Source organism: Hyperoodon ampullatus, assembly GCF_949752795.1.
Source record: "Hyperoodon ampullatus genome assembly, chromosome: 1".
Lineage (NCBI taxonomy): Eukaryota > Metazoa > Chordata > Mammalia > Artiodactyla > Ziphiidae > Hyperoodon > Hyperoodon ampullatus.
The window spans coordinates 56,122,718-56,147,330 of NC_136914.1; the positions used below are offsets into that span (position 1 = coordinate 56,122,718).

The 24,613-nt window shown below is 37.2% G+C and overlaps 1 protein-coding gene across 1 annotated transcript in view; it reads right to left on the minus strand.

Annotated features, from left to right (window-relative positions):
• The window catches only part of CTNNA3 (catenin alpha 3), a gene marked incomplete at both ends in the record, with an annotated part of 1,638,358 nt that overhangs the window by 164,693 nt on the left and 1,449,052 nt on the right, over nt 1-24,613 (minus strand). The window contains 1 exon segment of the mRNA XM_079710492.1: nt 9,837-9,929. Within this exon segment, the coding sequence (XP_079566618.1) occupies nt 9,837-9,929 (93 nt within the window).

Sequence of the window (24,613 nt, forward strand, 5' to 3'; positions counted from 1 at the left end):
CTCAGACCTCCCGTCACCTCACTAACACTTGCTTCACAGAGCATTCCTTCCTTGAGGCTTTCCTACTTGCTATTTCCTCTTCTATGAAAGCATCAATGAGTAGAAAACACTCTATTTAAAGCTTGATGGAAGGTTAGGTTCACTAACTAATAATAATGAAGATTAATTATTTCTAAAGATAAATAAGACAATTAGAAACAAGAGACAAACATACCAGGAATTTAAGATTAGTTACCAAGCATTAATTTTAACTGAGAAATTCCCAACAACCAAGGTAGGGTGAAATGTATATAGTTTAATGTAGTTTCACTGTCTGACAAGGGAGAGTATGTTAAAGTATTGGTAACAATCTTTCCTGGATTGACATTTCAAGAACTATTTATTAAAATATTATAAAAAGTTTCAGATAAAATAGTAACAATGCTTTAAACTTAAATTTTCTCTGCCTAGATTTTTACACAGTGACTTATAAAGTCAGAGGAATGACACTAAATTTCAATTAGGGTAAAGAATTTGTATAAAACAAAGTTGAAACTTCCAGGTACAGTACTTCACTGTAGATACAGAAAGATAGAGCCTAGTGACCTTAGCACATAAAAATCCAAAATGAATAAGTACACTGTCCTTTAGACTGCTTCTCAGCAGAAGTTTTTGTATCATTAAATCAATAGTGGCTAAGTATAAAGAAAACCTCTTGGAAATTAAGGGAGTCGAGCTCACCTTAAAGTACTTTTGTATTTGGCGGAGTAAAAAAGGACAAACAGTAGACAATTCAGACATGGGAAAAATCATAGCCTCGGGGATAGTTCTAACTACCAGGAACACAAGAATCAGTTTAGCAAATAAGGAGAGTTTTGGGATTTGTATGCCTAGAGGGCCAGGAATAAGGAGGCATTGTGAAGGACTTTGGCAAGAAGAAGAAAAATTAATATTTATACTAGCGGGTACTGGGTAGTAGGGAGCCACTGAATATTTCAGAGTAGTGACTTAGCAATTTATAGTAAGATTTATCTGGTTCAAGTAAGTAAACCTGTTGGAAGGGAAAAAGATCAGGAAAGAAATTAATGTAATCACCTAGACTTAATCTATTGAAGACCTAGTGTACTTTTGAGGCAAGGTGGCTTACAAAAGGAAGGTGATCTTTATCTTCTTTCATCTAAATCTACCAGGCAGTGTATGAGGTTCTGTAAATATAACACTAAATGAGACAAAAACATGTTCTCTGCACTGATGAGGTTTATTTAGGTTTACTGAATAGAGGGGAAAAAAAGCCATCATATAAGAAATTATACAGGCACAATGAATGTCATGATATAGGAATCTCTATGTATTACAGATGGATGTTGGGAGGAAAGTACACTTGGACTTGCATTTCAGTGAAGTCTAAGCTAATCTGGAATCCTAATGATGAGCAGGTTTTTAAAGATGAAGGGGAGGACGAGGACTTGAGGGAATTGTTTTCCTAAGAGAGGGATGTGAGGGGAGAGCCTGTGTCTTCTAGGAAGAATGATTTACACAAAAGGGGTCAGGTTTGGAGAGAAAGTGGTGAAATATGAGGCAAAAAAAAGGAGCGGGGAGCAGATCCTGAAGTTCTCTTACGTAGGGCATTGAGGGATTGGATGGGGAGACACTGAGACCTATAAGAGGTTTAATGCATGGTGATAGATGACAGATTTGCACTTTAGAAACATTACACGAGTTCAAGTGAGAGAATGAATGTTCACAAAGCTAGAGGCAAGAGACAATTTAGGAGTCTGCTATAGACAATCTAGTGAGAGACATCAGTGCCTGAACTAAGGTATTCACCAAGAGAACCTTAACACTCCTCTCAGCTTGACTAAGCTTTAGACAGACTTCTTCCTGACTCTAAGCTCCTGACCTCCTTTTTCTTAGAAAATGCACTTTATAATGTATAGCTGTAAATTCTTTCTCTGTCTCTTTGAAATGTAAATACCTTAACACTTCTTGCCAGTTTTACAACCCAGGACTACCTTTCTCAAGGACCTGGGAGCCATCCCTTTGAAATGTAACCATCAAGGAAGATAGAGCCCTGACTTCCAGTCTCTGTGGGAGGGGAGGAGCTTAACTTTAGAGGGCACCTGGCTCCAAACGATAAAAGTACCTCCGGTAATGTAAATAGAGAAAGTTCACTTCTCCTTTGGGTAAAGACCAAAGAGAACATAGATGGCCTCCAATCCCCCTCAACCCACCTCTGAAAATTTTTCACCGCCTTGTTTCAGCAGAGTTGAACTCAGACTGAGTTCTGGTCTCTCTCCTCTATTGCAGTGGTCTTGAGTAAAGTCTTCCTTTCCTTTTTGACTTTGTCCAGTGCACGTTTTCTTTGAAAGAAGTGATAGTGGAGGTGGTGAAAAAATGGACAAGTTCAGATAGAAGATAGTAAAACCAGAACTTATTGTACAATTAGCTGTAGGAAGGAGTAAAAAAAAAAAAAAAAAAGATTCCCAGTTCAGACTTGTGCAAAAGAATGTACAGAAGCACCATAAGAAATATGGGAGTTAGAGTAGATTTGTGGGGTAAGATGATGCATTCAGGCTTAGAAACAGTGAGTTACACAGGTGAGCTACATGAGGCAAGGAAACTTACAGGGCTGCAAATATATGCAGCCAGAGCTCAGGAGACAGGACTTGGCTAAAGTCATGTACCTCTATAAAGGACATCTGAAATCTTGGGACTATATGAGCATATCCAGGAAAAGTGGAAAAAACTTGAGGACTATAGGGCTTACATCAAAACTCTAGTGAACCCTAATGCATAAGAATAGATAGAGGAAGAGGAAACCATGAAGCACTGAGAACGATCACCCAGAAAGGTAAGAAAACAGCGTTACCATGAAATACACAATAGAAATTAGAAACAAATGATGAGAATGTGCACTACCTAGTGCAGTGCTTCTGAGTAATGTCGTTTCATCAAGGCTTACCAGACCTGTGCTTTTCATAGCAACCTAAACCAAATTTTATCATGAAGAAGGTAATGCAGTCATGTCTCCATATTCTGTATGGTAATTCAGTATAAATTTAAGTTATTGGGAGTATATTATGATAATAAATAGGCTCTATTAAAATGTTTCCAATTCTTAAAATGCACCCCTCGTTCAGGGCAATTTTTCTCTTCTCATGGTTGAGGATATTCAGCGGACTACATGTTAAAAAGCAGCAATGAGGGTGTTCTCCTACCATCAACGTCATATTTAAGTACACATGGCTTTTTTTTTTTAAATACCAAGAATCACCTCCAGTATTTTAAGATTTGATATGTTCCAATTCATTTGCTGCTGTTGACATTTTGGGGTTGTGTCGAGTAACCTAGCAACTGTTATTTCCGTCCTAATTTACTTCTATTTATAGAGCATATAGAGACTCAATGGCGTCAATGATATTCTTTAAGGCAGGGCCGGTTTACAAATTGTATGTTCTTAAGTGAGCATAATGTTAAAGATAGGACAAATATTAGTCATCGAATTGACTACAAGTCACAATTTCTTTAATTCTGGGTCATCAGTAAGTATGATGAATCTTTAAAAAGGTATCATAACTTTATCATGCTGAAATATGATATGACTACAGCTGAAATTACAAAATTTTAAGTGTTTGTTTTTAATGGTATATTCTTTAAATTTAATTTCAGCAAGTTTTAGAGACCAGAGCATCAAATACCTTCAAATAAAAATCTGGCCCTATTCAGCACTGTTAAATGAGTTCCCTTTTCCACTCCTTATCTATAAGACACTATGATCAGAGTTTGAATTGTGTAAGGCAGAACAGACTTTTTGATTTCGTTTTTAGACCTTACTGGCTTTCAAGCTGTTTAGGCAGAGGGAAGAATCACTAGAACATCTGTCCATGATGGACAGGGGTAGAGAAAGGTGATTTTAAATGACTACTTGGAAAACTGTCTCCAACATGCATCCTATAAAATATCAGGATGAATTTTTTTCTGTTTTTATGAGTATGTACCATAAAACTAGAAAATTAAGCCCTGTATACCTTGCTGAAGGTAACTGAGGACTCAGATAGAAACTAATAGATCACCAAGCTACCATAATTCCACAAAGAAGAAAAACTCCCAGTGCAGGGCCAAGCATTCCAAAATCATTGAAGAAAATAAGAACTTGACAACTTTTGGGTAAAACTTTCTGTTCTTACTATCAAAAGTTCCTTTTTGTAATCATTATTCCAGTACTACATTATGAATATAAATGTACATAAAAGTGCTAGCACCATTAAGAATCATATTAATACCATCTTCCTTTCAACCTTTTAAGGAAGTTCCAGATATGTGCCCCTCCTGAGGAAAAAAATTTCAAAAGATTTTTGGTAATAGAGTGCTAAATATTTACCCCACAAAACCGGAGACCAAAGCAGTCTTATATTGAAAGACTGAGAGATTTGTATTTACAAAGCTCCTTGAACTACTCAAAAGGAAGTAAAGTATAACATTAGCACACACAAATCTATACATGTCTTGAAATTCATTTTTGTAAAAATCAAAATTTATTGAGCATTTCCTTTGCGTGAGAAATGAGTTTTCATATATCTAATATTCAAAAACAACTATAAAATAGACACTATTTTCTTCACCCTTACTTTGAGCATTTTTGACCCCCCTTTACCCATTTCTCCCACTCCATCTATTAGTAATAATAGATATTATTATTATCACAAATTTACAGATAAGAAAACTGTAAGTTAGAAGTATAAACTAACTTTCCCAGGGTCATATGGATAGTAATTGGTAGAACCCTGATTTGAACCAAAGTTTATGTGACCCCAAAGTGCATACTTTTAACTTCTACATTCTATTTATATAGCAGGGCCAAAAAAGGCAAGTCACTTTCTCACCCATTCTATTCACAAAACTCTTTCAATCCATTTTATTGAGTCTTTCTAAATCCACAGTTGTCTCCTAGGTAGGCTTGAGGAATATACTTTTAGCTACCACCCTGCTGACACTCGCAATTTCCTGAGTATCTATGGCTACTGCCGCCCAAATTGCCCAAAATAAACCAGGGAAAATTTCTAAAAATTAGAATGTTCCCTTTATTCAAATATCACAGAAGCCAATGTGTTAAGAGGCTGAGTGAGGAGTAACTGCCTCTGTCTCTGGATCCTTTGCTTGGAGACCCCAGATTGCTGCCCAAGAAATTCCTCCATGGTGTGATTCTACTTGAGTAGAATCCATCTCATCAGTGCAGAGTGATCCACCAGGGAGACTATCAGGGTCTGGGCATCACTATGTAGTTTCCAAGTAGTACCCAAGAAACTGATTTTGTTATTGATGGGAGACTGTAGTATTGGGACATTTAGAAATTTGTGAGACTTAAACAGATCTGATACTAAGGCTTAAGGCCTTCAGTTTCACGAGTCATCTTTCTGTTAGAGGAATTACAATATTGACACCATAATATGGCTGTAGCGATAGTACAGCAATGAAATCTTAAGGGATTATGAGGTTCTACCCAAGTTTACAAGCATGCTACACTGGAAGGAGTGTGGCTGGTACTGGAAGACCTGGGATTTGGCCCCATTTCTATATGACTTGCATAAACTACTGAAACTCTTTGAGTCTAATTCCCTAATTAGTAAAATCAAGAAAAAATTAAAAACCAAAACCCAGGGCTTTTGTTAAATAAGACAGCAATTTGGAAATATTCTATAAACTATAAAGTGTTCATGGTAAATGACATGGCTCTGTTTAAATTGAAAACATGGCTTAACTTATATTTAATAAAATTTTTAAGGAGCTTTTAGGATTTACCAAAAAAATCTTATTATCAGTGAGTTTAAGAATTTTATTTTCTTAGTCTATTTTAATTTCTTTCTGAGTGTTTAAGATAAAAGATGTCTATTTCATCCTTGCTAAGGGCATGAACAGAATAACAATGAGCTCTGAAGAATGCTCTATAAACCTGTAGCAAACCCACTCTCCTGTACCACCGTGGAATGCCTGATCACTGGACATAACTACAGGATCAGTCCAGTGAGTATTCATGTTTAATAATTAAGATAATCACTAATTTCCACCGCTGTTCCTCTGCCACCTCATAAGGCATGCATTATTGGTCTTTTAGTATTTTGCTCTCATTGACTGTGGATTCTAAATCATTACTTGTTGGTTAGAGACCTTTACAATGCCCAGTGGCATTTGCCACCAATGACAGCAGTAACAGAGGATGTTGAGCCAGATCTACTGGGAGTGAAATGCAGAAAGTAAAATATAATAAATAACTGTCACTCCATTACTAAACAGTGCCTAAGATTGGTTCTAGTACATGTTCGATAGAGCAGAGTCTGCATAATCCAAGAACCAAAAAGGCATTTACTCAGTAACAGCTGCAAATAAAAATGAACCCAAACACTTGTCTTGTGCAGTGACAAGGAATTCTTCATTGAGCATGGCGTGAGTATTCGAAAAATTCTCGACAAATTCCACTTCAAAATGTTATGGTATCTTCTCAAATTAATGGTATTTGGCAAATATGCCAAAAGGTATACTCCGGCCAGTGGACACAAACTTCAGGAAATGTTGGATAGAATACAAAGTCTCAAATGGCCATAAGACTGAACATATGGACTTCCCTGGTGGCTCAGTGGTTAAGAATCCACCTGCCAATGCTGGGGCTCAAGCCCTGGTCCAGGAATATCCCACATGCCGTGGAGCAACTAAGCCCGTGTGCCACAACTACTGAGCCCACGTGCCACAACTACTGAAGCCCGCACACCTAGAGTCCGTGCTCTGCAACAAGAGAAGCCACCACAATGAGAAGCCTGCACCAACTGCAATAAGAAGCCCGCACACTGCAATGAAGCATGGCCCCCGGCTCGCCACAACTAGAGAAAGCCCTCCCCCAGCAATGAAGACCCAACGCAACCAAAATATATATATATTTTATAAATAAATTTATAAAAAATAAAATAAAATAAAAAAGACTGAACATATGAATATACTCTAAGTACAGGGATGCAATTATAAGAAATATGGGAATATTAGGGATATAAGATGCCTAGGAGAGAACATAAAACCTATCTAAACATGATCTTAGTTCTGGTCAGGTGATTTAGGTAGTGGACAGATTTGAGCTATCCTCCTTGGCTAGTCATACAAACTTCAGGTACGACAGCAGAATCTGTTGTGATAAACTCACAAGATAGATATTCAATAAGAGGGTGTTATTGAAGTTAAGTTATCCATACTGTACAACAATTATTCTTTAAATTTTAAAGAATTTATACTCTTCCTTTCTTTCAGATTGCTGGAGTATCCTTTATTCTGTTCTCTTTCATTCCACTGATGATCTATTAGGTTTGTTGTGGTAGGGTTTTCTGTCTACTTTTTAGTAAAGGATTCATTCTGCTAACTCTATGTCCTAAGTAAACCAACGTGTGGTAATCACTAAAGTTCTTAGTGTGGAAACATAATCCACTTATTAGACAAGTTATATAAATCGGAGCCTCAGTGATCTTATTAGTAAAACTGGGATAATAATAGTAGTATAGCATAATTAACATGATAATTAAATAAATAGCACATGTGATGTGACTATCTCTTCTCATTTTACCCCAAAAGCAGAGACTAAGAATGGAAGGTAGTTTGTCTGGGGGAATAGATCTTAAGGAACAGAACTGAGAGCTTAAGAATGAATCAGGAAAGAAAGGAGAGCCAATCCAAAGATATGTTATCAAGCTGGTCACTGCTGTTGGAATTGGCTGGATCCCCTGGGGAACTTTTGAGGACCTGTGGAAAATGCACTTCTATATGGTCCATCCAAGGAATGGAAGAGTTTTTGTTAAGAGTTGTTCTGGGAGGTGTTAGTGCCCCACATAAGGTTGTGTATGTATTAGACTATCTGATTTGCTTCCTGAGGGATTCCACACAGCAATTACAGGAAAGCCTCAAGGCAGGAAGTGAATAAAATCCAAGCTATTTGGAATGTATAGGGGAGATTTACAAAAGCAGAGAGTGGCTGGGTTGTATAAAACGTTGCTTCCAGTAGATTTGATGGTGATGGATATCTTTTACTAGATAGTGGTAAGGGTATAGCCCACAGGTATTCCAAATGAACTGGATTGTCAGGAAACTGCACAATGGAACACAAAGCCAGGATTCAGAGCACTTTCAGGGTGATTGCCACAAGGTTAGAAGCAGTGGCTTCTATGAAAGATTCTTATGATCTGGAACCGTGGAGATCATCAGCTTTATAACCACCATGGGCAAGTGGTCATTTAGCTGCTGTTTTTCCAAGAACAAAAATATAAATAATAATAAGAAGAAGAACCTTCTCTTCTCAGCATATAAAGTTTATAAAACACTCTTGTATGCATTGCCTTCTTTGGAGTTATGAATGATGCTGTGAGAAGGTGTAGTATTATTCTCATTTTTCAGATGAAGAAATTTGAACTTTCTAAATTTTAAGGTTCTTAACCCAGGTTTCATTGTCTACATGTGATAAGGCAGAATGAGAACTAGGGCATGTTTATATTAATCCCAGCATCCTAAAAGGTGCCTTTATTTTAAGAAAATTCCCTCCAATCAGTTACTTTGTGTGCTCTGACACACACGCTCCACCTCCAGTGGCCCAAGTGCATCAATCATTCACTTCGCTGAAAGCGTAAGCAAAGTTTACCATTGCCAAAATTCATTTCCAATTCCATTGCCATTTGTAAGATTTGATCTCCTACCGAGAGTGCCTATCAGATTTGAAGGAAACTAACTCCAGGTGCTGTGTGTCCCCTGGTTAGTACAGGACTTATAGATCAAATAATCAGCAAGAAATAAAAACTCAAGATAACCAACATTTCTAATAAAACACAGGTATTGTGACTGACATATACCTGCTCTAGGTAATTTGAATATGTGAAAACACAGGACTGTCTTAAATTTATCTGTTTCATATATCTCCAAATTTTATGACACTGAATTTAACTAATTAAATAATAATAATAATAATAATGATGATAATGATACTATTGCTACTTAGTTCATTCTCAGTAATCATTATTGAGAACTTACTAAGAGCTAGGCACTGTGCTAAGCGCTCTATTCATTAATTTAGTTGATTCCCACCGTAATCCTCATATAGAGAATACTATTAGTATACTTACTTACAAATCAGAGAACAGAGGTAGAGAAAGGCTAAGTGAGTTTCCCACTAACCCAGCAAGGAAGTGGCTGATTTAGATGTATTCCCAGGCAGTCTTAGCCACTATGCTATACTTCCTGCCAGACTCAAGTTCTGTAGTCTGTTCTCCAGTTGTAAGCTATCAGTAGCTAGGAAACCAAACTTTAACAAACTCCCAAGCATTGGGTATAAATAAAGTGAAACAGAACATCTCAGAGTAATTCAAAAATTGATGAACATCATCGGAGAGTGTGTGTGTGTGTGTGTGTGTGTGTGTGTGTGTGTGTGTTGTTGATGGGCCCAGAAGAAAGCATTGTAGAAAGGAAGAAAAGTAGAGGAATACTGCCTCAGAAGTTGATTTTTCTCCCCTAGAATTTCCAAGTATATTTACAACTTCGCAGTTTCCCTTTTTTACTCTAAACAAACGGGTACAAATTTCACTTTGATATTCCCATGACTGCTATAAAGACAAAAAGTAGTACGGACTGATTTACTACCTAACCAGAAATGGCTTCACTGTGAGCTCTCAAGGTAGAGGGAATCATTCCCCTCATGATGCTGTTCCTGCATTCTAAGGCTCTTCTCCCTGTGCTTTACAAGACCAGCCCCAAATCCAGGAATCCCGACTGTGAGAGGCTGCCTGGATTGACAAGGAGAGGGCATGACACACAGCTCTCCTCGAAGGGAGGGGACTCACCCGGTCAGTTTTCCCTTCAGTCTGAACACTGGTGTGACTGCAGACCTCGTGATCTTCTTCCAGGTCAGAAACATCCTCTAGTTCCTCTGGAGTCTATAAAAAGAAAGCAAAACAGTGCTGGTGGAAATGCAAAATTGTAACCAGGCTGGCAGTACATCTAAAAGGAAGCACAGAGTTTATCAATATGACCCAGCAACTCCACTCCTAGGTATATATGTAAGCAGCTCTTTGTAGGAAACTGCCCTCAGTAGGAAGCCCCTTTTACTGTTGCTTTAGCAAAGCTATATTGTAACTAACTTTTAAACCAGGCACCTCCATGCTCTACTCATCTCTGGCTCAAGCACACCTTTCAAATCTTTTAATCACACGAAACATTGCCTAACTTGTCTGATCTTTCCATAGATCAAAGAAGTAGAAATGAAGAGTAAGTAATTAACAGATGACCAGATATCTTCCCTAGCTTCCCCTTCAGTAATTTCAAGAACAAACTCTGTGAACGAGAAAGCATCTAGAGGAAGATCACAGGAAGTCACTGAGCCTGCATACAGTAGGAGAGGGTGACAACTCTGACCCCTATCCCAATGATTAACTGAGATTACTTCCTTTCTTCCCTTTAAAAGCTTTCAGGCCCGAGAAGAATCTTCAGAGGTGGTTTCTGGGGGATGTTGAATCCACTGTCTCCCCAGATTGCCAGCGTTTTGATTAAAGGCACCTTTCCTTTCTTTATCTCTTGAGTATTCATTTTTTAAATGGCGAGCAGCAGGACACAATCCATTCGATAACATACCCGAGAGAAATGAAAACATGTGTCCACACAAAAACTTGTAAATGAGTGTTCATAGTAGCACAAATCATAAAAGCCAAAAAACATATCTAGTGATGAATGAACAAACAAAATGTGGTAAATCCATACAATGGAATATTAATTGGCATAAAAAGGGGTAAGTACTGATACACGCTGCGACATGGGTAAACCTTAAAATATTATGCTAAGTGAAGAAAGTCAATCACAAAATAGCACATTACTGTATGATTCTATGTATTGGAAACTCTAGAACAGTCAAATTTATAGAGACAGATATTTGATTCGCTGTTTCTAAAGGAAGGAGTGGAGGGGAGGGTTGGGAGCAGTGACTCTAATGGGTAGTGGTTTCTCTTTGGGATGAAAACAATTTCTGCAATTAGATAGTGGTAATGGTCACATGATCTCATGAATTTATTAAAAACACTAACTTTTGTACTTTAAAATGGTGAATTTTATGGTATATGAATTATATCCCAACAAATTTTGAAAGAAAAGGAAAGCAAAAATGATCAGAAGGACATTTTTCTCTGAATAGCAATTTGGCTAACCAGTATGTGCTTACCGCAAACCAAGGTGTTTACAGGTGCTAAATAAATGGAATAATTATCATTAAAACCAAACGACATCAAAACACCAAAAATTGAGAAATTAAATTTTCTTAGAACTTAATAAGTTAACATCAACTTCAGTGTCTATTCTAAATAGTTAACCTACTTTCATTTTTTTTTTCTTTTTCTTAATTTCAGCTTAAATATCTCTTGCTCAGGGAGGTGTCTTGATTAAGAATCCCCTAGACTGGCTTGAGCTCCTCCACCAAGCATTTCCTGAAGCCCTTTACTTTCACTATCACAGTGCTCATCATATTTTATTGTAGCATTGTTTGGTGAATTAGTAAGCCAACAGTTGAACTGTCTGTTCTTTGAGGTAAGGACTAGGTCTGCTCGGCTTACTATCATCTCCCCACAACCTAGTATTCATACATACATGCTTTTGAATGAATGAAGCAAAATTAACAGTGATAGCCAAAAATACATTTGGATATGAACAAATCAACAGCAACAACAATTTGTCCACACTGAACCTCTACTGCCCTTCCATCTTCTGTATTTCAACTTAAATTTTTTAATTTGCTTTTCGTTGTTTTTCTCTGCTCAAGGTTTCCAATCCCTCAGTCCCACCGGGGCAATAATTTAAAGATATCAGTCATTATTGCAAATACAAGTATTGCAAAGTAAAGTCGTTATTGCAAATATAAAGTACTTAACGAGAATCCATTTAATATTTTCGTTTACACAGTCTCAATTTTAAAGTCAGATTCCTTTGTTACAAAGCTCTGGTGAGAAATCCAAAATACAAACGTTTAGGTTTCGTGAAAAATGTCCAAAAGTGAAAGTGGAAGGTGTCTTACATATACACCTGGCTGTTAAAGGGTGGAAAGGGGCAGGACCTGCCTCCTCAGAACAGCTCCGGTTTCCCTTAAACCTTGCTCTGCACACAGGCCCTTTGTTTATTTTCAGGGCTGTGAAGAGCTTTCCTTCCCTGGGGCCACTCCAGACATGGGAACTTGCAATGATTAGCTCACACTGTGGGGCAAAATTACCAATTTCCTAACTACTAATGGTCTCAGAGTCTTTCTCAGCTCATGGATCTTTAACCAGCAATTTCTTTGTTCTCTGACACTTGCACTGAGCAGCTCCCATTACTTTGCAGTGATTTCAACTGAATCTCATTGGCTATTAATATCCACCCTCCCACCAAAGCCTCCAGTGTGCTAAGTAGTTGTTATCTATATGTTGATCTCTATATGCAGTCCTTCTTTGCTGCAACTATGTGCAGCTATGATCACAGGGCAATTTACGGGCAATTTACTCTCTTCTTAGGTATTAATAGCATGAGTTTGCCATGAGGGAATTTCTGTACAATCACATATTTCATTATTAGCTATTTTTGTGTATTCTTCCCAAATAGTCTTCAGAAAGGATCTTTACAATTTCCCTGTTGACACATTACCAGCCCCTGTAACATCTGAATAAGTTCAACTGATCAAATTCCTTTTCTTGAGTCCTGTTGTTTTGCGGCTGAAGGCTGTCTGGTGCCCCTACTGTGATCTGTTTCTTATAAATGTTGTTTATTACTTGGATTATACTCTATCACGTGGTGACATATAACTTCATCATCAATCCCAGCATTCTGTGCAATTCGAAAATAAAGTGACTTAACCGAAATTAAGAGCAACTGCTGGGCTTCCCTCGTGGCGCAGTGGTTGAGGGTCCGCCTGCCGATGCAGGGGACATGGGTTCGTGACCTGGTCCGGGAAGATCCCACATGCCACGGAGCGGCTGGGCCCGTGAGCCATGGCCGCTGAGCCTGCGCGTCTGGAGCCTGTGCTCCGCAGCGGGAGAGGCCACAGCAGTGAGAGGCCCACATATCGCAAAAAAAAAAAAAAAAAAAAAAGCAGCTGCTACTCTCAGAAGTCACAAGTACCATTTTTGTTGGTGATACTGCAGGAAGAGATAAGCCTACCATTTACACCCACGTACTTATGTACTTTTCGTTATCTTTAACAGGGGACTAATAATTTTCTTGCAAAACCACCACAACTGACCTCTTCTTTTCATGAACAAAATCAGTGGGGGAGTGTTCAAAATACTTGTTGGCAGCATTTTGCATTCTGTAAGGTAAGTAGTTGGATGGTATTGTAAAAATAAAAAGTTAAATACACAATGTTAGAGTTTAAGTGGAAACTAAGAAATAGGAGTACTCTAATCATTTTGGGGGTGTACATTAACGCCTTCAAGCTGAAGACAAATAATAACAGAAAGAGCAAACATTTGCAAAAGGGAGGACGGAGGATGGGCTTCCCTATATTTACACTCTTAGAAACAGTTTGCTTTTACTCATCTAGTCGCTTTGGAAGGTTAAACTTCTGGAAGGTGTGTGTATGTGTATGTGTGTGTGTGTGTGTGTAACGTGTATGTTCCTAATCAATTTTCATCCTGTGGGAGGGGAAACCAACTACCTTAGATCAGTGTTATATAGGAGAAAGACCATAAACTGTTGAATCACGTAGACCTGAATTTGAATTCTGCCCCTCCAGTTAGCAATTACAGAACGTTGCACAATATGTGTCTCCTTTTAAACTTTGCTTTCTTCAGAAAAAAATTTTGGATAATGATAACTAATCCTGAAGATTGTTGTGAGACTCAATTGTACTGAGAAGCTTTAACTTAAGAGCTTAGTCCACAGACACAGCTGGGGTGCAACAAAAGTTGTTTCTTTGCGGTACGCGAGCCTCTCACTGTTGTGGCCTCTCCCGTTGCGGAGCACAGGATCCGGACGCGCAGGCTCAGAGGCCATGGCTCACGGGCCCAGCCGCTCTGCGGCATGTGGGATCTTCCCGGACCAGGGCACGAACCCGTGTTCCCTGCATCGGCAGGCGGACTCTGAACCACTGCGACACCAGGGAAGCCCAAAAGTTGTTTCTTTCTGTCTAGTGTTTGTTCTCCTCACTACCTTATCCCTCATACCATCACAACCTTTTAGATTTGTATGATAAAACTTTCGTGGCAATTTGGTTGCCTCCATTTTACTCCATATCCGTTACTCTGGATTAACACGATACTTACTATAGCTGCCTCTAGTTATGTTCACCTGATTTTTAGTATACAATGTCATTGTGCTAACAGGGTATAAAATAATTCCACATACAGTGCTTTCTTCTAAATTTCAAGTAAAGCTCTCTTTTGATCCGATTTTAATCATGTATAAGAGTAAGATTATCTCTTAAATTGGTCCCAGCAGAGATACACTCTAACATAGATTCTCAGGGATGACAGAAATAACTTTCCTTCTCTAAGCTGAGCTGTCTCTAAACCAGACCAATAGGAGGATATCTTATTTTTTTTCTGGAAAAAGTGAAGTTAAACTCAGTTATTACTCATTTATTTCTCCTATCAGAATTCAGGAAAACTATTTCATATTTTCCTATTTTAACTCTTGCTTATTGTGAAGCCTTCCTTAGGCAACCCAAAGTGATTTGAAATTAGCTGAGTTTCCTCCACCTTTAAATAGCAAAAATATTACCTTATCCTTAGAGTTATTGTGAAGATAAAAGAAGATGACAGACTGGAACGTTATTCAGTGACTAGAAAAATACTGAGTGTTCAATATTGTTTATGATTATTATAAATTACTATTACAGTACTTTAAGATCTCACTTTATTTATGTAAAAGAGTCCAAAAACAAGTATAGAACGTGAAAATAGTCAGGCTGAGGTTTTTATATAGAAACTGAGCATGGAACAAACAGCAGTAGTACATGAAACTTCAGGGTCACAATAAACTGGTGGTGAATATATATAATTTTAAAGATATGTTTATTGAGGTATAAATGACTGCATTTATATTGCTTTCTCACCCTCCACACAAAGGAGCTCAATGCTTTCTATAGACTTATCTCATTAATTCTTTCAGCATCCTTAGTGAGACAGGTAGGCGGTATTATTATACCTTAAAATTCACTTGCACAAGACTTAATAAATGTTTAATATTTAAATATAAGGAAATAAATTTGTGGTCACCAAAACAGCAAAAATAAGGAAAGAAAGAAAGAGGGAAAGAAAGAGAAAGAGGGAAGGAGGGAGGGAGGAAGGAAGGAAGGAAGGAAGAAAAAATAAAGAAGGAAAGGAAAAAAATGATAGTCTAGGGAATAGGAGTCATGCTTGGCATTTTCTTCTCAGAATTAAGGTTGAATTCTAAATCATACACATGACTTGATCATAAATCATACTTCTCTGATTATCCCTCAGTGGCTTACTACAATCAAATAACTGCCACAACAATGTCAGTGGTGGTCTGACACAGAGAAGGAATTATGCTATGGATAGTATTCTGAAACAGGAACCTGCAGTAACATAGTCAGTGAGATTATCTTAGCTGAGGTGATAACAGGCTGATTTTGGAATGTTAGGAGAGACAAGAATTAAAATACATTAAAAAAAAAGCAATAGATATAACAATAGCACAATTCAAATTACAGAAAACTAAAAAACACCCCTTGCTGAATGCACACACACACACACACACACATACTTTTTTATTTTTCTTCAAGAAATCAATATTCTGTTCTTGGCATTTATTGACAAGGTTGTTGATCCTTTTCCTGAGCCACTGTTTTTCTAGTTTCCAAGTCCTATAAATTATTTAAAGTGTCACGTCTCAGAAAAGTGTAACCATCACATTTCACTGTCAAGCATTTCAAAATATTACCAGAAAATAAAGTATACAATTGTTGTGTGTTACACATGGGCTTTTTAAAACCACAAACCCCTGGAATCAGCCTTTGAGGGAGAGGCCCAGTAACCTATATTTTTATAAAGTTGTCCAAATGATTCTGATGTGTAGTTCTTCATGAGAACCATTGGCCTGACATTGAATTTATTTTAATTTTTTGATTGGTTTAGGCTTAGTTAAGTGTCCCTGTAACAATATGAGTTGCAAGACTGTAGCGGCAATAGTTAATCTCAGATTTTCCCTGTCACCTGAAATGCAGCCATTTTGCATTTTAAGTATGCCTTCCATTGCTTGTCAGTTGGAGGGTTAATTTATCACATTCTTGGACAGCTAATAAGTGGCCAGAAGCCATTTTGACTATTAAACTAAATTATACAATCAGCTGGAGTTGCCAGAGTTGTCAGAGACAAAGGACTTTCTTTCTCACGGCAAGCACTATGGATCCATAACACATGGACTTTTTCTACTCCTCAAATATGCCCCAATCATCAGTTCATTCCGCATCAAGATCTTTGGATCCTAGTATCTACTGCTCTCCTGCCTGGCATGCTCATCCTGCAGCTTTCACATAGCTGGACCTTTCTACCATGGGAGTTCAGATGGCCTATACTCAACCCTATCCAGTCTTCCCTGGTCAGTCCCTCTGAAGTTAACCCTTTTTCCTACTTCATTTATTAATTATATCACACCATGTGCATTTTTCTTTAGCCCTCTTGTTATGATCATAAACTGAAATTACATTTTTCTTCTTTTTCATTTTTTTGGGGGGAGAGGGGAAGGAGATACGTTTTGGTCTTGCCACATTAGAATACAACATCCATGAGAATAGGGATGTTGTCTATCTTATTTACCATTCTGAGCACCCAAAACAGCATATACTAGGTATTCAGTAAAGATATCCTAACTGAATAAGGGAACAAATGATTTAATGACCAGTAAGCTTTGGTACGAATGTCAGAAGAAAGTCTTAGGAACATTTTTGAGCTATGGAGTAAGCTTTTCTTTTCTGCCTTCAGTAGGTGGTGATTTAATAATTCCTTGCCTAAGGGAAAGTCTGAGGCAAAAACTAACAGATTTTGTTTTTTAAAAATAAAGCCTATGGAAATTAGAGATAATAGATTTTGTGCATAGAGAAATTTTCCACAGGTTCAAAATTCTCAGACTTGGAAGACCAGGAAGATGTGTAGGCATCCCATTAGCAGTGCAGTATGAATAAAACAAGAAGAGAAAATGCCATCTTCTAAATTCAGACCAGAGTTTCAAGTCTCACCAGGGCCCTGTGGCACAAACTTGTCATGGAAACAGTAAGTAGTAAACCTGAAGGAGCCACAAGGGCTAGAACAACAGACATTTCATTGGTAACAAGTGGGGGGAAAATGACAAGAGACTGTTGGGTCTCTCTGATACCCTGATAAAGCCTAAGTCTCTAGAAAAGAGTTTCTCCACCTTGGCACTATTGATATCTTGCTCTGATTCTGGTTATAAGAGGCTGTCTTGCACATTGTGGGATGTTTAGCACCACCCTTAGCTTCTACTCACCACATGCAGAGGGCCCTCTCAAATTGTGACAATGAAAAATATCTCCAGACAGCTCCAAATATGCCCTGTTAGGGAAGGCAGGAAATCACCCTTGTTTGAGAACTACTGCTCTAGAACTTTGGTTCACCTGGCCCAACACAGGTGGTAGGGGTAAGTGGCCCTACATAACTGCTAAGAGGGAGGCCCAATTACTATGTTTAAATTTCCCATGAGCAAAGTTAAAATTTAGTTGACTTAGGGAAGATAAAAATAAAAAGTATTTTTTTTATTGTACATATCAATTTGTGGACTGAAATTCATACCCCATAGAATACCATTATGGTTACAAGATGGAAGAGGGCACTCTTTATCCATTTTAGTCTTAACCAAATAATTGGAAGAAAATATAAGATGAATTTTGAAAATTACCAACTTGGTTACAGTCTTAATATCAGCACTTAATAAGCTGCTTTCATTCTGTGGTACTTCTTTTCAACTTTTAATTGTAATGAAGAAATTATTACCTAAAGAAATGCAGTGATAATCCAAGTTTGCTTGATAAGGCATAAAGTGGTTAGGAAAAAAGTCATCTCGACTAACATACTGGAGTATCTATTTTTATGTAGTGATATATAAATGCAGGCTATTATGATAGAGTCTGAGAAGCTTGAAACAAATAAAACAATCTTTGCCCTTAGGAGAGATAAAGGATAAATATATTAAATGGAAATTTTTAAAAATTCCCTAGAGTTATATGGTTTGAGACAGATTGGTGAGACATGGAGAAATTTCCTTAGAATTATCAGGCAAAGAGGGGAATGAGCATAAAGTGTCCCAGGGTAACCTGGGAAGATATTTCTTGTATTGTCAGAAAGCTGCTAGGCTTGTGTTATGGTGGTAGGTTGATGAACTTGAAGTTATGTTACCTGGGTTTTCATTCTAACTTTGCCATCAATTAGTTGTATGTTGTTAGGCAAATCTCAGAATTTTCCTCTGCTTCAATTTATTCATCTTTAAAATAGGAATGGGAAGTAAGAAAAACTTGATAATTTCTGCAAGTCCTTTGAGTTTTAAGATTTTAGGAGTTTATGCTTAAACTGAAAGCATAACATTAATATTAATCTAGATGAACTGTTTCCTCAGCACTAGGCGATCTCAACAGTAGGGAAGACCTGGTAAATCTTTTGAGTTCAGTTGATTGAAACATAATTCACTCCAATTCATCGTATCACTTAGAAACATGGTTAATCTGATGAGCACATATATCTTCTCACTGTCACAAGGAGAGAGAAGGCATCTAGTATTTTCTCAATTTTATAAACTGAGTGTCTCACACAGTGCCTGGCAACAAGTAGGTGCATGGAAAATATAGTTTTTAATGAATGAACACATCAAAGAAAATAGATAAGAAAATAAAGAAGGATGCAAATAAAGATGTATTTCTCAATTTTTCCCAATAGAGCAATGACAGATTTTCTCCTTATAATCTTTCAAAAAATAATTCAAAACTGCCTTTAGTTATCATTATTATCCTTCTATGTTTCACAAGCCTTTTTTTTTTTCTTTTTCTCTTTTCCAGCATGTTAAGAATATAGCATCATGTGAATTATTCCATATAAAGAACTAAGGAGCCTGAGTATTATACCCCTTAAAGGTTACAACAACTGAAATGCAGTTTGAGAAAGCTAAGTCACAGAATATAAAAAAATATAGCCTAAAGTAAGATAAAAAAAGAGTACATCTATAATGTACAAGAAGATATGATTAAACATATAGTCAAATAGGACAACTTCAGCAGATAAATCTTGAGCATGTAGAATATTGCTGTCAAAGGAGACACATCCCTGAGCCTAATTTGTTCATTTACTTCAAATGAATTAAGTCTGTATTTGTTCACTACTTAGAAACTTACCCAGGCCAGCAGCCATCAAACAGCCAATCATTTGATACCTTACACTTGAGTCTGGATTCGATGATTTTCAAAGGAGGTGACCATTATAGTCACTTAAGTTTATATAAAGCCATTCTAAGGACTCAAGCAATTATAAAATCACATAGGGTAAATCATATTTTAACCTCAGCTCCTCCTTCTATCAGGAAGACTGTGGGCAGTCAACTCTGACTGTGAAACACTAATGAGGCTAATAACTGTAGAAAAGCACCCAGCAAATCAGCAAGATGGTCATAAATGAAAGGGGCATCATCAATATCATTGTACTTTTTCAACCACCAAACGAGTTGGTGATCTAGCTCTGATTCCAGAACTGCATGTCTAATTCATGAAAACTGTCCTAAGAAATCATAAGAAGTATTCCAGCTTGAAGTTTAAATAAAAATCTGGAAGATGAATGAAGCCATGAAGAATGGGGTTTGGATGAAAGCATATTTTTGGAAAGTTAAAATATTGAAATATCTAGACTCAAATCAGAATCCTTGAATACTTCTCTTTGAGAACAGAGAGGTAAGATAATCATTTTAAACTGAGGTCTTAATATAATTCATTAACAACACTCTGCTGCGTTTTTCCACATTTCTTTTCTCATTCAATCTTAACAATAAACCTGAAGAGGTAAATGTTACCATTTTAATACCACAGTTGAAGAAACTACGCCTTCGAGTTAACGGAACCGAATCTAATATCACACTGCTAATAAAGGGCTGCTTCAAAGAGGGTCCAGTGCTCATTTTACGAGCCATGTGGCTTGGAAGTCACAGTGCATGATAAATGTAGGAGTTGAGTAGTTAAAACTTACAAGTCTAGAAAATGAGCTTCAAACAGCATGAATATACTGCTCACAGAGCAAGGTGAGTCAAATATTTAGGGGCTTTGATCAGTGCACTGTGACTGGTCCTTATCTCTTCATACCCCCACCAGATATAATGTCTGGACCTCAGTAAATTTGATGTCTGGAACCACAGATGATTCAGCTCTTCCTAACCGCTTCACTGCCACCTATCTTGAACCATATATTGTCTTTGAAAAGCCAACTCAAAAAAATCCTGCTTGTTTCTCAGGCTGGCACACTGGCTTTAAGTTATACAAGCTTGAAACCAATTCAGTTTTGGCCCATAATATGATAGCATGAGCAAAAGCTTGCCAAGGGATCTGCCAAAAAAAAAAAAGGCTCCTGAGTTATTTATTTTTCTTCTCTTTTCTTTTAAAGTTCCATATAAATTAGGCTATACTAATCAGCAAAACTACTAAATGTGTTTTGGACAGAGCTGAGTTTATATCCTATTTATAACCTATTTCCAAATTATAAACAGAAAACCTAAGGTAAGTAACTTGCCAAAGTTCTCACAGCAAAGCAGGGACTGTGATGCAACAGAATATAAAGATTGCATATCTGGATTCTAGGTCAAATGCTGCCTTTAGTAGCTTGTGACCTCAAACAACTATTTAACTAGTTGAGAACTCACCTTCTTCAGAAGTAAATAAAAGGACTGAACTAAATGATTTATAAAATCTCATTCAATTCTACTGTTCACTCTATAAGTCTATTGCAGATTTGGTGACGCTGTATCGGGAAAGATACTTTTTTTTTCAAGAAAATTCTGAATTAGCAGTATACCCTTCTTTGGAAATGCTAAACACAATTTTAGATCCCAAGTCCCTTTTGGTTTGTTAACCTCTCAGGAGGATAGAAACAACTTTTTATACTTACTTTGTCCAGGACTACATAGGACAAAGTTAGGGGTCTTCACAGGCAGTAATTGATGATGCCATGGAGAACTGCGGCAGTATAGTTATGGTCATTGCACTATAGGTGAGAATGTGCTGTTGTTGGAAATGACATACTAATAAAAATAAGCGTAGTAGTGGAGATGGTGGTAATGGTGCTGGTGGCAACAGAGGCAGCAGATGTCTGATCACACAATCCGACCTTTAACTCTTAGGCGTACACACTGCTACCATGAATATCAGACACATGCTGCTGTATTTGATGAAGGAAAAGCTCGACTTTTCCATCAAACCCTATGCCAAACAGACTTTATTCATGTGAATGTGTGTTCTTATCTTTAGAATAAACAAATGAAGAGAGGTTATCTAACTTAAAAATTATTAATTTTTTTTCAAAAAAACTATTCTACAGATGTTAAAATGAATTTCAGAGAATATCTAAGGGCAAAGAAAAAGCATTTAATACTCTTAACAATGTATATATACATATATTCTAATTACATAAAACAATGCATATATATATATATGAGAGTGTTAGAGTGTTACATGTGGCTTTCTTCTTTATAATTGATTTGTTTCTAAATTTTTACAATATATATTTATTATGTTTATCATCAGGGGAAAAAAACAAGTGACGAATGTTACAAGAAAATCTGCTTAAGGTTGAATATGTCACTTCAAGGACATGTCAGCAATAAAAAAAGAGCAAGATTGCAAAACTCACTGCACGGGAGCAGAGCTGGCCTTGTCACTTTGCAATAGGTCTATCAGTGTGGCACTGTATTTGAAGCTGGTATGGACACAGACAAAAGCTCTCAAGAGGGGAGAGGAAAATTGTAGCATAGGTATTCATTATCAGAGCAAACACTAAAGAAGACTGATAGCAGATACAGAGATCTATGCCTCATCAGGGTCTTATGCTGTTCCCCCATATTGCATGGCCTCCTTCTTAGCTCTGTAGATCCATGAAAGCAGTTGCTTTCTTATTTCATGGATCACATTTTCAGTGTCCTGGAAATTGGTTTTATAAAAGTATTCTGTAATAAAGATTTTCTGGGAAAGAAGGGTTGTGGTGTGACTTCCCAGCAGGGATATAAATTTTTTAACCTATAGGAAATCTTTTACTTAAAGAAATTGTTAGGCAGCCAGGCATAATATCAACGGTCCTAACCAAATTCATCTATCTAGATTTGCAAAGTAATCCCAGGCACAGTAATAAAGCAAAAACCTGCCTGCTGTGTTCCAGCCACGGGTATTATGTAAGGCTAAGCAGGATGTCCGCACCTGACACTCCTATTTCACACTGAACTAAAAAATGGAAAACTATGAAAGAAGATCCACATTACAGAGGAGATATTGCTCAATAAGACAGTAATTCAGATCTATGTTAGACTTTTGTACATATTATTCAGGGTTACTGGATTGAAGTTTGCTTTATGGGACATAAGAATTCCCTACACTAGTAGAATAAAGTTGCCTAAGTTGGCAGCTTATATATGAAATAGAACACTAGAATGCAGCAAAACAAATATTTGGACAACCCCTAAGGAAGAATTATGCTCTCTCTAAAAGGGATTTTTAAGTCCCCAAACTAAAATACCTATTTGTAGAAGTGAGTGAATACATCATCGTTGAAGATGTAGTCAGATGTAAGTGGCTATGAAACTAGCTCATGGCAATGCATTGTGCTGTTTCCACACAGGTCTGTCTTGATCTATGGAATTAGGACAAGAGGTAGAAGCAAACCTAGTGTGGAAATTAGATTTTAAAATTGCATGTGTTCCTTAACATGTTAAACATATACATACCATAGAATCTGGTCACTCCACTCCTAAGTGTTTACCCAAGAGAAATAAAAACATATATTCACAAAAAGGCTTGTACACAACTACTCATAGCAGCTTGTTTTGTAATAGCCAAGTAGCAGGAATGACCCAGATGTTCATCAACAGAGAATGATAAACTATATGATATTCAATAGAATATTACTAATATTACAATAGTAATATTCAATAGAATATGACTCAGTTAAAAACGGGAATGGATTTTTTTTTTTTTTTTGGTGGTACGCAGGCCTCTCACTGCTGTGGCCTCTCCCGTTGCGGAGCACAGGCTCCAGATGCTCAGGTTCAGCAGCCATGGCTCACGGGCCCAGCCGCTCCGTGGCATGTGGGATCTTCCCAGACCGGGGCACGAACCCATGTCCCCTGCATCAGCAGGCGGACTCTCAACCACTGCGCCACCACGGAAGCCCGGGAATGGATTATTGATACAAATAACCACCTGGCTGGATCTCAAAATAATTATGCTGAATGAAGGAAGCCAAATAAGAGTACATACATATGGTTCTATTTAGACAGCATTCTAGAAATTGCAATTCAATCTACAGTAACAAATCAGTTTGGTCTGTGGGACCATTTGGGGTCTGCAGCAAGGAGTGATTAGATTACAAAGTGTCATGAGAAAGTTTTAGGTTTTGATGTATATATTCCTTATCTTGATTGTGGTGATAACTTCAGGGTTAAATACGTATGTCTATAAAACATATCAAATCGTATGCTTTAATATGCATAGTTTATTAAATGTCAGTTATACATCAATAATGCTGTCAGAATTTGCATCTACTTATTCAAATGTCTACCTAGACATATACTATATAAAGTAACAATCGTTTGCTTATCCCAAGACTATAATTACAACTGGGACCATGCAATGTGAATTTCTGTTGAATAAGTACATGAAAGGAGTAATACTGCAAATTCAGTTTTAATCATTTAATATCTCCCTTGTTTTCGCTACTTAATAAAATGGACTTCAATTTGTAGTAAGGAACCACATATTTAATTAAAGATTGTTAATTTTTGTTATCAATGTTAAATGTTCAGTTCACAGACGCCTTATCCATGGGTCATATCACTAGGGGTGCTTAGAAATAAAAAAAATCACAGCTTTAGTAAAATAATACCAACTGCAGGTTTTTATATATGGACTCAATGTGAAAAGACCACTGATAAGAATGGTAACATATTATAGCAGCAATGTGATTTTTCTATCACTTAACGTGTTTATAAAATATCAAACCAGGCTTTAAACTTTTTTTTCACTTCATTCAAGGCAATGGTTTTCAAAAAATGTAGTATTAAAATCCCTTTTTTAAATGAAATTAGAGAATGCTAATATTCACAACAATGCAAAATATGTGATGATTCTGACTAAAGCATAAATCAGTGAAGCAGGTGTGTGTGCGTGTGTATGTGGGCATGTGTGTGTGTACATGGTGCAAAGCCTGGAGAGTCAGGCCTCCCTCTTGCCATCTTTTATTGCAGTCTGGGAAATAGTTCTACTCACGCCAACCACCCAGAGACCACTATGCTTTCACCCTGGAGAGTCTAACCTCCCACATTTAACCAGAAGTTGGCCCATGCTATTTCAGTAAAGTATCATGAGACTCCCGGTTAAATGTGCAGAATTAATGATAAT